The 15,205-nt window shown below is 36.8% G+C and overlaps 1 protein-coding gene across 1 annotated transcript in view; it reads left to right on the top strand.

Moving 5' to 3' along the window:
* Positions 1-14,511, top strand: part of adam19a (ADAM metallopeptidase domain 19a) — a 125,796-nt gene extending 111,285 nt beyond the window's left edge. The window contains exons 18-23 of the mRNA XM_055211459.2: positions 2,562-2,670; positions 3,355-3,496; positions 8,646-8,742; positions 9,506-9,757; positions 10,267-10,448; positions 14,002-14,511. Of these exons, the coding sequence (XP_055067434.2) occupies positions 2,562-2,670; positions 3,355-3,496; positions 8,646-8,742; positions 9,506-9,757; positions 10,267-10,448; positions 14,002-14,053 (834 nt within the window). The 3' untranslated portion in view covers positions 14,054-14,511. The remainder of the gene's footprint in view (positions 1-2,561; positions 2,671-3,354; positions 3,497-8,645; positions 8,743-9,505; positions 9,758-10,266; positions 10,449-14,001) is intronic.
* The last annotated feature ends 694 nt before the right edge of the window (positions 14,512-15,205 follow it).

Raw genomic sequence — 15,205 nt, 5'->3', positions numbered from 1 at the left:
TATTTCTTTATTTCTTGCTTATTTACCCAGACGCTTTTCAAAAGGGCAACCAAATACGACACGTCTTTCAGGGGATATTAGAGATTCAGAAAGTGCTTTTTCATTATTCATTTGCATTATCGTTTGATTCATATTGATTGTATGTCTTAGGGAAGTGTGTGGATAGTGAATAAAGTGAGTGATGGTGATACTTGCACGCAGCACGTTTTCTTTCCCGCCCGCTCTGCCTGGTTTGCCTCTGGGTGAGATTGAAGCGTGTAAAATATTCGGTGTTTAAAAAAATCCATTAAGATGAAAGCTCGTATATTTCATATTTGCCCTGTACTTAAATATATACTACAGTTGTAGCAGTGAAAATTGTGATCGGTAAATCGCAGCATATGATTCGGACTGATTCTTAAGCTTAATGTACACTTGATGGTTGTAAAAAGTTTGATTCAGATACAGAAATGTCTGAATGTCATTGCATTAGGTAGGCAATGTTACTTATTTTAAAGAAAGATAGTGCATGCACACGTTTGAAGCAATCCATGTTTAAAATAAGGATGTTTGTTGGGTTTAGTGAAGATGACGATGTATTTGGGATGCTTTGTTGTTAATTGCATCAATAACAACAGCCTATATTCAGTTTATATAATGATATTATATATAAGATCCATACATCCATACACAAACCTAAAGGATTATTAGGAACACATGTTCAACTTCTCATTAATGCAATTGTCTAATCAACCAATCACATGGCAGTTGCTTCAATGCATTTAGGGGTGTGGTCCTGGTCAAGACAATCTCCTGAACTCCAAACTGAATGTCAGAATGGGAAAGAAAGTTGATTTAAGCAATTTTGAGCATGGCATGGTTGTTGGTGCCAGACGGGCCGGTCTGAGTATTTCACAATCTGCTCCGTTACTGGGATTTTCACGCACAACCATTTCTAGGGTTTACAAAGAATGGTGTAAAAAGGGAAAAAACATCCAGTATGCGGCAGTCTTGTGGGCGAAAATGGCTTGTTGATGCTAGAGGTCAGAGGAGAATGGGCTGACTGATTCAAGCTGATAGAAGAGCAACTTTGACTGAAATAACCACTTTACACATTACAACCGAGGTATGCAGCAAAGCATTTGTGAAGCCACAACACGCACAACCTTGAGGTGGATGGGCTACAACAGCAGAAGGCCCCACCGAGTACCACTCATCTCCACTACAAATAGGAAAAAGATGCTACAATTTCCACGAGCTCACCAAAATTGGACAGTTAAAGACTGTCTCGGTTTCTGTTTAGACATTCAGATGGTAGAGTCAGAATTTGGCGTAAACAGAATGAGAACATGGATCCATCATGCCTTGTTACCACTGTGCAGGCTGCTGGTGGTGGTGTAATGGTGTGGGGGATGTTTTTTGGCACACTTTAGGCCCCTTAGTGCCAATTGGGCATCATTTAAATGCCACGGCCTATTTGAGCATTGTTTCTGACCATGTCCATCCCTTTAAGACCACCATGTACCAATCCTCTGATGGCTACTTGTCACAAAGCTCGAATCATTTCAAATTGGTTTCTTGAACATGACAATGAGTTCACTGTACTAAAATGGCCCTCACAGTCACCAGATCTCAACCCAATAGAGCATCTTTGGGATGTGGTGGAACGGGAGATTTGTGCCCTGGATGTGCATCCCACAAATATAAATCAACTGCAAGATGCTATCCTATCAATATGGGCCAACATGTCTAAAGAGTGCTTTCAGCAACTTGTTGAATCAATGCTACGTAGAATTAAGGCAGTTCTGAAGGCGAAAGGGGGTCAAACACAGTATTAGTATGATGTTCCTAATAATCCTTTAGGTAAGTTTATATGTACACTCTAAGAAAGGATGTGTTAATTTTAACACATTGTTTTGTGTTATCCTATTTAACACAGTATGTGTTATTTTGTGTTGATTTTGAGTTCAAATAAATAAAAGGGACAACACAAAGTGTTTTGTTCCAAAAATAACACTGAGATGTGTTAAGTTAAGGACAACACACTAGATGTGTTGTCCTTAACTAGACACAATATGTTTTTTAACAGATGCATTCTTTTAGCATTTTGTTATTTGTTGCAAGGGACATGTCATGGTTTTTCCTTTTTGTGTACATCAAGCGTTATCTGTCTGAATGCCAGGCTGCTCTTTTCAATACAACAAAGGTGGATGGATAGTAACAGGGAATGCCAAGACCCTCAAACCCCACTCTAATCCATATGAATGAGATTTAGGAGTTATGGCTGAGGGTGACATTTCTTAGATTTAGTCTGTTCTGAACCAAAGCCGGCATATGGCTTTAAAAAACTTGTAATACAGAGCAGATTATATTAAAAGAGAAGATTATTAATTATATGAAGCCTCTTTCTTTAATAGAATCAAGTAACCTGTACATTTTGTTAAAAATTTAAAAAGCATTATAAATGGTGAGAGAATTTTCATTTTCAGTGAACGTTCCCTTTACCAAAGGCATGTTAATGTTACACCCAAATCTCCCTTATGAAAAAGTTTTATTTCCTGTTTCCTGTGTTTTATATAAAGGTGTGTAACAGTAATGGCAACTGTCACTGCAACCATGGATGGGCTCCTCCCTTCTGTGAGAAACCAGGATTGGGTGGCAGCGTGGACAGTGGCCCTATACAATATCACAGTCAGTTAACCTTCAGCTTTCAGTAAAAATGTGTTTTCACACTTGCTTTTTTCTCACTTTCTCACCTCCCTTTTGTCTATCTTTCGAAGATATTGATCTAAGATTTTATCACTTGTTTCCTCTCTCTTTTTCACTCTCTCTTTCTTTTCCTTTTTCTGTCTCACACCTCTTTCAGGATGTGACCTTGATCATAAATCTCAAATGTTTGTATTTTTCCTTTTTAAACCCTTTTTTGGTATTATAGAGTATCAAGAGCAATTTCTAAGTTCAACAGAGTATTGTGACTCTTCTTGCCACACTTTATGGTCATAAGGCTACATTCAGATGATACTGCACGCACAATAAGTCTAGTCCCTGAATAAAATGAATGTTTGAGCTGTCTTAACTGAAATACTGACTCCTAAAATACTCCTTTAATTCTTTCTGTTTATTTGTCACACATGCATTGCATTGCAGGATTTAGTATTTAATGGTTTCTGGTTGTGCAGCCATATTGTTCAGTTTGGCAAATGTATACTAGGCACAGGATAGCTAGATATTATTACAGTACAGAATGAATATAGTGCACACATGAAGGGTCTTGTATGTATTATTCATTAGGAGAGATAATTGGTGGGCATTTCACTGTGTGATTTTGGTTGACCCCTGTCTAAAAGTTGATTTATGTTCTATATCTGTTCTCAGGTCAGGCGGGATTGGTTGTTGGGCTGCTGTTTGCTTTTCTAGTGCTTCTCCCTGCTATACTTACTGCCTTCTACTGCATCAGGATTAAAAGCTCCTACTACCACAAGTGGAGGACACAGAGAGAGATGAGCAAAGGCAGCAGGTATTACTGCCTTTATATATTTAGAGACCTTTAGATACTTTTTTCCTGTTTGCATCTGCTTGATCATCATTACATTTTTATTAAGAATGTTTTCAACGTTATATTAAATAATTATTCTGAAATAAAATATTTTTGTAGGTCTGATAAAGCAGCCATAAAATGTATTTAAAAGAAAAAGTTACCAATGTTGCCCCTGTAATAATTGGTACATAAAGATAGGTGTAGAAGACTTAAAGCAACACTATGTAGTTTTTTTACCTTTAAATAATGTTTTCAGTGATAGAACAACTTTTAACTGGACAAATTGTACTGTTGCTGCAACCTGAGCAACCTCCTAGCTGCTACAAGCACACTCTGAAAGTGGCGGTGGGGGGTAGAGCACACAGCCCCGCCCCTCCCCCTGCCTGCAGAAGAGTGTCTGATACCAGGCACTGTTGCGCTTTTCAACCACATGGGGGAGCTGTAAGTCATTTTTACATGGAAACTACACAGTGTTGCTTTAACAAAGGGGTTGGTGCAACTATAGTGCGCACTATAAAAAATAAACTAGTCAACATTTAAAATGGATCAAAAACGTTCATCAAAGTTGTATAAGACAAGAACGGGTATTGGGGATTGGTTTAAAGCCAACTTTTAGGGAAGGTTTTGATCCACTTCACATGTTAACTATTGTAGTTAGTTTACCTTTAAAATGAAGTTATTCGATTTCCTTCAAATTTTTAATTCGTTCAACTTAAAAATATTGGTTGATTAAAAAAAGTTGTGTAAAAATTGTTGTACAACTAATATTTTTAAGTTGAATTAACTCACAAATTAAGGGCAACCAGAACCAACTTTTTTTAATGGTCTTCAAAATAATTTGATCTGATGGTAAATGTTTAAAAAATATATAATTGCAGCAACATATTCTTTTATTACAAACCATACATTTAATTTAAAAATAAACATTTAATATGGATGCCTTGGACTCGAAAGAAAAAATAGCCAATAAGAACCCAGAATAGATGTGACTAAATGTCAAGAATTTTCTTTTAGCAAATTTTTGGCAAAAGATGACTATTTTGAAGATGCTTAAATATAACATAGTTTTGTATTTAAATAACACTGTATTGAGTTTTTGATGCTTTGGGAAATACCTACAATTTTCATAATTTATGATCATCATCATCATAATTACCGGATCCAACAGAATTAGAAATATCAGATGAACACATCCCAAAATTGGAGAATATCATGAAGGGCAAATACTTTCCCCCTTCATAGTGGTTGAGTGATTCATACAAATATTCTTACAAATCAATGACAAAAGTTGTTTCTTTCCTCAAGTCCATCAGTTACTGTATGTTTAATGTTTTCTCTTGAAAACTTTTTTGCAGATGTGTAACCCAAATACTTGGACTTATGTGTGGAGGTCAAAATAGTTTTTTAAGGCAGGGCTGATGGAAAATAGTTTAAAAACAAACTTCTGAAGGCATGTAAATACATATAGTGACGTTCCAGATGAACAAATACATCATACAGTGAATTCAAAATGTCTCTTTGTATGGCAAGTTGAAGATATAAGTTATGTAGCAAATATTTGCCTGGTGGAAATGACACCTCAGTAGTCATGTATCTGAGATATAGCGAAACCTGCTGGCTTATATGCATTAAACTTTTGGCAGATATTTCTTTTTCTATAATACAAATATAATAATATATAATAATACAATATCATTATAACAATAGAGACATTTCGTAAATAATACATAATGGCCTGGTTTCACCGACAAGGCTTAGCTAAACCCAGGACTAGGCATTAGTTAAATGAAGATGCTTAAGCATCTTTTATAAACATGCCTTAAAAAAAGACATTACTGGTGTGTATCTTGAGACAAATCAATGGCACTGGCATATTTTAAGATCTATTGTTGCAAGTTATTTTTAATTGAAACAGTGATTCAAACATGTGTTTTAGTCTAGGAGTCGGCTAGCTTTAAGCCTTGTTTTTAAAATGAATTCCTTGTTTCCATTCAGTCGGTCAGTGCGTCTTTGATCCATAACGATTTTTTGCTTTAATAGAGAAAAGAACACAGTTGCAGAATCACTTTTATTTACACACAGTGAATGATGTATAACCTTACGCCTCTGTGGCCTAGTTGTACCCAAAATATATTTTTGTTCAGACGCTCCTAATTCAAAAACATTTTAAAGCTGCAATTTGCCTCTCTATCGCCATCTCTGTTTAGAACATAACATTGCAGGGTATTTTACTTATATTTACATCTATTGAAATCCACCCCTTTGCTTCATCCAATGCAGTATGTTAATTTGGCTTTGTCCAAGCAGTACATTAATTGCATTGAAAACAATTGCTTCTCCACCTTGAAGTGACTTTAATGCCCAAGGCAATAAAAGAATAATACAGTGCTCTAAACGGATAAAGTTAAATCTGCCTCCCATTAATGTTTTAATTTAATCTACTGTTATATTAAATAAAAGGACCCTAGATCTTACATTTAAAACCCAATTGAAGGTGAACCAAGTACTGCCTAACAGCTAATAATGAGCTCTGTGTTATTATGGTCCTCTTATTCTGTTAGTTGCTATATACACATCCTATACAAGAAGCACCACACAAATAATCCAATTGGCAATTGAGCTCTGCAATGATGGTTAAACAGACTCTGACCTCTATCACTGCTGCAGCCCATCCAACAGTTGCTTCCAAAGCTATGGTCCAATAAACGGATGAGAAGGATTCGGGATCTGTTCTTAGATGACTCATTTATCTCCTCAGGATATTTAGTTCAAGTAGAATGAATTTAATTACCGCCTGCTTCTTTTCATTACCGCGTAACCATGTATTGAGCCGTGTGGATTATCGTATCGTAGCCGGAACCAGGGATCAGAGATTTCATAACCAGGGCATACTTCCTTAAAAAAAGAGGTGCTACATGATGCCACAGAAGAAACTATTTTGGTTGTATAGCCCATAAAGAACCTGTAACATCATTGACTTAACATGTAAGAACCTTGATTGACTGGCATACATACAAAAGATGATTAAAGGCAAATTTGGAGTGGTCTCTTAATTTTTTCAAGAGCTGTATATAAACCTGAACCCCTTGATTGTGTTCAGAATGAGAAATAAGAATATGAGTAAATGCTTTGGTGTTCAAACACAATTATATTAGATGAGTTTTCAACGTAAGGAAAACCATAATGCATTTCGACTGCTGCAGTAGCACACAATGCGGGCAGCGTCATTCTGAGGGGATTATTCTCAGTAAGTGGTTGTAGGATTGGCAGGCAACAGGACTGAGGTTGAATAGAGCCAAATATAGAGCGTTCCTTAAGGAGAAGCCGCTCTGTGGAGCACGCAACCTTTGACAAGACCAACGATTCGCATGAGAATGACCCAGAGCACACAGCCAAGACAGTGCTCAAGCGGCTTTGTGACAAATATTCTCCAAAGCCCTTGAAAGAACCAGCCAAAGACTTTTTCAAAGCTCATAGAAACACTGAAGATTGTAGTTCGCCAGCAGACTGACAATGCTATGAATGCTATGACTTGAGGCGGGTACACAGGCAAAAGCTGTGCAGTAACATAGATAAATGACCTGAATACTTATGCTGAGGAGATATTTTGCACGTTGATACATTTTAATAAATGTAAATTTAAAATTAATAAAAATTGTTAAAAAATTTTAATAATTGTAATAAGGCTGTGAAAGTTAACATTTTTGTGTTACTTTTTAACGCTACAAATTTTTTTCTAGGACTTTTATTTACCCCAAAATGATAATTTTATCATAAATTTCTTACCCCTGTGTCGTTCTAAACCAACAAGTGCTCTGATTGTCTTCAGAACACATTTTTAGATATTTTGTTCTAAACTGGGAGACTTTTGTTTGTCCCATTTACTTCATTTCACAATTTGTTTCCCCAGAAAAGAATGAAAGGCATTGCCAAAAAGGTCCATGTTCCATCAGTAGTTTAATAGTAATATTAGAAAGCGACAAGAACGTGTTTATATGGGGCGACTGTTAATGCTGTGCCGTTTTGAATTCGCCCTCCGTCTGTGTGCGTGCGTTTAAGTGCATTCAAAAGTGCACACATGGAGAGACGCGTTTCAAAAAGCTAGCAAACATAAAATCTTTCGGTTCTTAACAGGGCACAACAAAATGATCTCCACACTATTATTTTTCTAATAAAAATTGTTTTGTTTATGTCTTAAGTGTATGTATAGATTACAGTCAGAAACCAGTCCATACTTATTTGGTCTTAAAGAGACAGTAACATCAATTAACCTACCTAAGTTTGTGTCTTTTAATGTTAATCAAACAACCCAAGACAAAGAGAAAATCACTTCTGTAGCTCTAAAAAAAATAATAATTATATTTACAGGGTTTCTTGCAGGAAATTTGTTAGTTAAGGTGGTAGGGTTTGCCGGGAAGCGTGGCAATTAAATGGGCGAAGCGTACGCATCATAATGAAAATATTTTTATTTAAAACACTCAAAAAACTTCATTTTGAAGAAACTATGACAGAAAATGAGCACATACTAGTAGTTTATTAATAAATGAAATGTTTTGAACAGATACCTCTAACGAAAAAAACTGTGTGATGAAGTGACACTGAAGGGTTAGTAAACACAAACTAAAGCAGATTTTGTAGAACGTCTGGCGAATGATGATGGATAGCGTGAAAATTGTAAAAACTGATTATTTCCCACTATTAATAACATTATCTTAAAGGAGTGTAACTACTGTAGCATGTAAATATTGCACATAAATAACGTGAGCAAGAGCGCTTATTATATCGAATCAACAGGCACATGCAACCTAGCTAGCAGGTTGCTCAAACAACAAAAATCACCAGCTAACTTACTTTAAATTTGCAAGACCTACAGACTAATATGATAACAGGCTTAAATAAACCCAAAACATAAGTCCACTTACAGTTCTCACGGACACGCATTTTATCAACTGGCTATCCTCCAGACATTTTGCAATGTTTATTGTTGTGTAATGTGTACTGTTTCATATACTTTATAGTGTTTACTGCACAAGTTAGAGTTTCATTCCGGCCATGATTAGTTTGTCACATCTTTGTGTAAATGTAAATCTGTTCAGTTTCATAAACTATATTTGATTTCTCTTTTTAGACATGAGGGCACCATTGAAAAGGAAAAGAATGGACACCTAAATCATCCTTTCCATTTGAAGGTGGTGGGGCCACCAAACATAAGTGCCAACCTTAAGGTACACGAGACTAGAAGCTTCATATCTGCTCTTAAATATGATTGCACAACAGTACACCCCCCCCAAAAAATGTGATTATGCAATCGCATGATTCAATGCATAATCAGCCAAAGTCTGCGTATTTATGCGGGGATCGCATTTTTTCAAATACGCCGCACTTTCTCGAAATAAATGACATATTTCTGGATGCAAAATATGCGGGGCTTGCATGATTTCATAATCCCCACATTTTCGTAGCAAAAAATCACATATATCTTAGCACAAAGTTGAAAAATGTTGCATTTACTTCATACAAGCACAGCCATGTCCCCTGTTGCCATGGAAACGTTATGAAGTGACGTGATTATGTGACGTGATTATGTGACGTGGACATCGTTGAAAAGCTGCAAAAGCTACAACCTGTTTTTGCAAGTTCACACAATTATTGCAAGTTCACGCAATTTCATTGCATAAAAGTGCATAAATATCTGCAAGGACTGAACAGTATTGTTTTTTTATGTTTGTTTGTAAAAGCTACTTAAATGTTCTAATATAACAAAGGCCTGGTCCTGGAATAATTTGTGGAAATTATTTTTTAATTTGTAAGAAAAAAAATGATTCTTATAAGAACCTTTGACTAAAAGGTTTTTTGGGGAAACAAAAATTGTTCTTTTGTGAAGAACCTTTTGTAGCAAAAAACGCAAAAGTTTGATATACAGCACTGCAAGTCATAAGACTTATATGGATTTAACTAAAGTAACTTTAACTTGTCTTTTTCCTAAAGCTACCTCACACCAGTAAGGAGGTGCTTCCTCTGAGGCCAAACCCAGCCTCCAACGGTACACAGCCAGTCAATATTGTCCGTCCTCTTCGGCCCGCTCCTTCTCCATCTCTCAGCAACGTCAAAGGACCTCGACCTCCACCACCCATTTTCAAGCCCCCCAACTCACCCGGTATCCCCAAAGCTGTAGCATCACCTCAGAAACTCAGCCCACCCAAGAAGCCTCTGCCTCTGAATCCTTCACGCAGTCCACTGGTAAGAGTTTAGTCCTGCTGTTCTTGGGTTTACTCAAAATCACTCGTTCGTCACATACAGTAAGAAAAAGAATCACAACTGGGATTGTATTTAAAGACAGCAGTGAGATCAAATGAGATTTTTTGCTTCTTATATGTTTCTCCTGAGAAAAATACTACACTGATCTCATGTGTCTCAACTGGAGTCTCTAGAAAACTGACTGAAAGAAGCTTTAGATTTGTTTGTCTGCTTTAGTTAGTTGGCCATTTAGCAGTTCCAATTTAAATCCAGTTTAATAATATGCCAACTTGGTTGAGCTCAGGGAACACATGGGTTCGAACCCAGGGAACACAAATGCTGACAAAACGTAGAAATTGTAGTGCACAAGAGTCTGCCAAATCCATAAATGTAATTGTAGTATCACTTGAAATTGTGATGATTTTGTGCTAAAAATCCTGTTGTGGCGAAAACAGCACTACACAAATTCCCTGACGTGTCCTTATTCTGTCATCATTCTGGTCCTTGTACAGATGGTATCCGAACAGTCCAGATCTTCATTCACACCTCCTCAGAGACCTCTTCCTCTTAGCCCTGCACGTGGAGCAACGCCCAAATCCTCCAGCGGAGGGCTCCTGGTGATGATGCCACGTGCAAGCAGCCCAAAGCCAATGGGAAAGGTCACCGCCATCCCACCTCTGAAGGCCGGTCTCAGGTGAGCAAAGACATTAGGTAACATTCAGTGAAAAATATTTCCAGTGGTCAAAATTATGAATGTTTTGAGACATCTGGGCTGTGTTTGGATGCCTATTAGACGTCTTTTAAATGCAAAATTGCTTGCTGGGTGATAGCTGTATCTCTATGGTGATGTCGGTGCATATGGTTTAGCGTTATCTGTCATACAGTACTTTATATGCAACATTTATCAACCAGCGTTTGAAAACAGGAGTTGTTTTTCCATCACATTTGACATTAAATTTCCCGAACAGCAGACTTGTAATAATGTGGGCTTCTCTATCTGTGCTTTATCTTTTCCTCTTGCTATTTATGACAACTTTCAACATGTGTATTTGAGATCCAATAGCAGATACAAATAACAGAAATCAAACCTACATTATACATTCAGTGCACGGCATAAATGAGTACACCCCCTTTGAAAATTAAGATTTTTTTCCGTTTGTTAGTTAATATGAGGCCAATTTGCTGTATTTTTACACACCAGTTTGATTAAACATTTATGTTTCTTAACATAAGAGTGAAAGTCACTTACCATCTTAAGGGTACGAAAAATAACACATTTAAATCAAATGAGATGATGCAAAAATGAGTACACCCTACAAACATTCCTAAAAAAAACAACAATCTAATATTTTGTATGGCCTCCATTCTTTTTTTAAAAATGGCACTAATTCTTCTAGACATTGAATAAAGAAGTTGACAACATGCAGTTACATCTTTAAGGGGCTAATCACACCTTAAAACGCTTGGAAACGCAAGGCGCTTTTTAAAAAAAAGAGCAGTGTGACGCGGCTTTTTATATTGCTAGGCAACCACCGAGTCAGCTGTCTTGTCAATCAAATATTGAAGCGTGAGCGCTCTTTTGCTGTTAACTGTCATATTAGCAGAAACTTTAAAAAGAGGACGCTTGCTCTGACCTTGTTTGAGGATGAGAGGTGCACAAACACGCAGGAGAGAGTGAGCGAGTGAAGTCCGGTTCTTCAAAGCAACTGTAAACTTCCCTCACCACAACGTAAGGCCGCCTCTCCCCTCATTTGATTGGACAATGGAAAGACGGGAATGGCGTCGGGTGCTTCTCTGCTCTCAGCACGCTCTCAACATGCATTTTCGTCGATCGGATCACAAGTGGATGACGTTAATGCCAGGTGTAAACGGTGTTCAAAACGTTTTGAGCTCGTCCACTTTCGACCACTTTCAACCACATCCAGAGGTAGTCGAAACCACTTTCGATCGGATCGCTTTGGAGTTGCGGAACGCACATGTGGTTGATTGTGTTCAAACAGCCACACGCGACCGCCTTCTCTCCGCCCATTTATCTAATCTGAGGTATTAAACACAAGTTTTACGTCTTTTTTGACTTCTGGCATGAACATTCGGTGAACAGCGCTATTTTTAGTCTTTCATTGATAAAACTAAAGCGGCTGATCTCCGTAGTTTCGTTTTGAAAGCGTGTGAAAGTTGCGCGATCCTATTTCATCAATTGCGCTGAAAATTCAGAGAAATCTCTCACATACACACGTACAAAACACTGTGCAGCATGTTTACTTGCTAAACAAGCAGTGCACTCCGACATAATATTAGTTTGCGTCCATATAAACTCGTCATTACTCCGGCTCAGGTTTGAATGACAGCAGAGAGACTTGCCCACCGTCTCGATAGCCAACCCCCTCACAGTATTCAGGACAGAAGTGGTCGAAAGTGGACAAAAGAGACGCATTTAAATACCAGGTGTAAACGTAATGTGTCTCTCTGGTCCACTTGTGATCCGATCGATGAAAACACATCTTAATACCAAGTGTAAACAGCCCCAAGATGAGCTGTAGCAAAAGGCTTTTTGTGCATTGGCTTTACCAGTGGCTTCCTCTATGAATGACAGCCATGCATGCCTCTCCTTTGCCCTGTATGTCCGTCGTGTGGTGTCACAGGAAACAACCCAGATTGACTTTCTAATGATTGAGCCATTATCATTTTTTCATTTTTTTCAACATCTCTCATCACAAAACGCTCTTGACGAGGTGTTAACTTCAGTGGACGCCCTGGACATCGCAGAGAGCTTCCCACAAGTCCATCCTTTTTAAATTTTTGGATCCCTTTCGTGACAGTATTCAAACTTGTTAGCAACTAATTATCTTGAAACCTTGAACATTTTGTGTGAAGAAATGATCTTTATTTCTCGTGTCTTGAGACATTTCTTTACCATGTGGTGCTTATTCTGTCACCATTATATGAGAGTGGATTTTCTCTCTTTCAATTGCCAGTTATCCTGTGGCCACCTGTGTGATGATTCATTATATTCTTCATTTCCTAGTGAATTTCTGTTAATTACACTTTATTTAATTTTTTTGCTAACATATTCATCAGGGTGAACTCATTTTTGCAAAACCTCATTTGATTTAAATTAGTTATTTTTTGAATCCTAAAGATGGTCAGTGACTTTCACTCTTTAATAAAATTAAATGTTTAATAAAACTATTTGAAGAGTTTTGTTGCAAAACGAGATAAATCCATATTTTAACATTTTTATCAAAACATGTTTATTATTATGTTATCATGTTATTATTTTGTTTTATGGTGCTACTTAGCTGTATTTTTTACGTTATGAAGGTTTAAAACAAAACAAACCAACTGCAGTTGAATTGAAATTAATTGGAAAGCACAACCAAAAAACAAGATTTCTGAACAATTAAAAAAATGGTGGTTATCTCGTTTTGCAACGAAACTCTTCATTTTATAAAAAGAAAGGAAATTGGTCTCATATTTACTAACAAATGGAGAAAAGTCTTAATTTTCAAAGGGGGTGTACTCATTTATGCTGTGCACTGTATATTCACCAAACTTTATTTACAGAATACTATTCTGATTATATGATGCTTAATTTTCTTTGGCTGCACCAAAGCATTTTTTGACTATTTTAAAAACATTTAAATCTTTTTGGATTGGATAGTTGGATATTTATTCAAAGTATGTTTTGTAAGAGAATTCCAGACTGGAAAATGTTGTATAAAGCAAAATGTTTTATACTTTCTTTTGTCTCCTTGAGTATCCACATCAAATGGCAGTCTGTTATCCACATGAAAGCATCCATCTTCCCCCTTTTTTAATAAATAAATGCAAATACATACGGGATATTCAAGCCTGATTTCTGTTTGTGTAGCCTTATACTTTCCTCCAATCTATGAGCAAATGAATCTTTTACTGCACTTCATTTTGAAATGCTAAGCAGAACATCGTGTTTTTATAAGGTGTGTATATCCTGACTTTTCACACTAAAAGATGTGCCAGTGGTTAGTTTTGAAATGACGGTTAACCTTGGAAAAGTCACTCAATAAACTAAAGCAAACAGTGTTGTGCTGCTACTATCAATTGTGGTTTTAAATAAACATCACAGAGTTAGATACCGCAGAGTTTTTACTTTTTGTGTGTGCTCTATGATATCTATTGAAAATAAACCTTACAGTCACAGCATATTTAACATAAAACTATATAATATTTGTACATGGATATAAATAAGTGTTTTTTTTCTCTTTCAGGTCTGCTTCAGGACCCAAACCAATCATCGTTCCAGCTGTTTTTCGGAAATGACCCTGGATTCATTTTAAAAGACTGCAGTCAGCCTATTTGCACTATATAAGGACCCTTAGAGACAAGAAACAGAAGAGCGTGGTGCTACAGTAGATCCATGAAAGGGTCCGGGAAAGGGTCTGTAAATGAGACCTCGTTAACTGATGTTCAAGTACACAGCACAGACGTGACGCAGTTTTGCATGAAAATGCAGACTTAGGAACTTTGGGATAGACCATCACATTGCCAAAATCTTGACTTTTTCTTAACTTGCAATTTTTTTGTACTGTGTCGATATGTTTTAATGTTGTTATGCCTCCGTCTTGTTTACAGTCTTCGTTTGACGATCATGTATTTGTGCCAAAGATGTTGTTTTGTTTAATGCATTCATTGTTTAATTTGATGTCCTGTGATGTACGATATTTTGTGTTTTGGTACATACAATAATAATAATATGTTATACATTTTTAGTAAAGACACCATGTTGTTGTGGTTAGCTTCATTTTCTCATAGTCTGTACATCTAAATGTGGTCAGTCAGGTCAAAAGTCAACAGAACCTTCAGCATTTTCTGCATCACTAGCATCACAATATGGGATTGCCCAAAATAATTACTCTTTTAAAACATGGTTTTACCAAATACACCCTCTGTATGCATTTGAAAAAGTTACATAAAAATAGCTACAGTGATATTACTGTCGGGCTGAATGCTAAAACAAAGCAATAAAAGCGCAGAGTCACAGTGTTTACACTTTAAAGGGGACAACTCAACCTACAGTATTAATGGATTACTAGCAGTTGTATGCATTAAGTTGGGATAGAAGACGGTACTTTATAATCATAAAATTGACATCCTTCACCTTTAAAATACCATGAAAATTGTACTTTTTTCCATGATTAAGTGCTATAATTGGGTCCCCAGTGCTTCTATCAACCTAGAAAATGTGAAAAAGATCAACCCAGTAACTTAGTTTCGGGAAACCATTCTCCACAAGCATGTGAAAAATAGGTAATTGAAATTTGGCTCCCCTTGTGATGTCAGAAGGGGATAATACCGCCCCTTAAGCTGCAGTATCCAACGACGCCACTGCCATTTAGTACAGAGATCAGCTCATTTGCATTTAAAAGGACACACAAAACGGCACATTTTTGCTCACACCTACAAAGTGACAAT

The sequence above is a fragment of the Misgurnus anguillicaudatus genome, chromosome 21 (assembly GCF_027580225.2).
Source record: "Misgurnus anguillicaudatus chromosome 21, ASM2758022v2, whole genome shotgun sequence".
Classification (NCBI taxonomy): Eukaryota; Metazoa; Chordata; class Actinopteri; order Cypriniformes; family Cobitidae; genus Misgurnus; species Misgurnus anguillicaudatus.
Note: the sequence above shows the minus strand (reverse complement) of the source record. Positions and strands in the feature narration are given on the sequence as shown.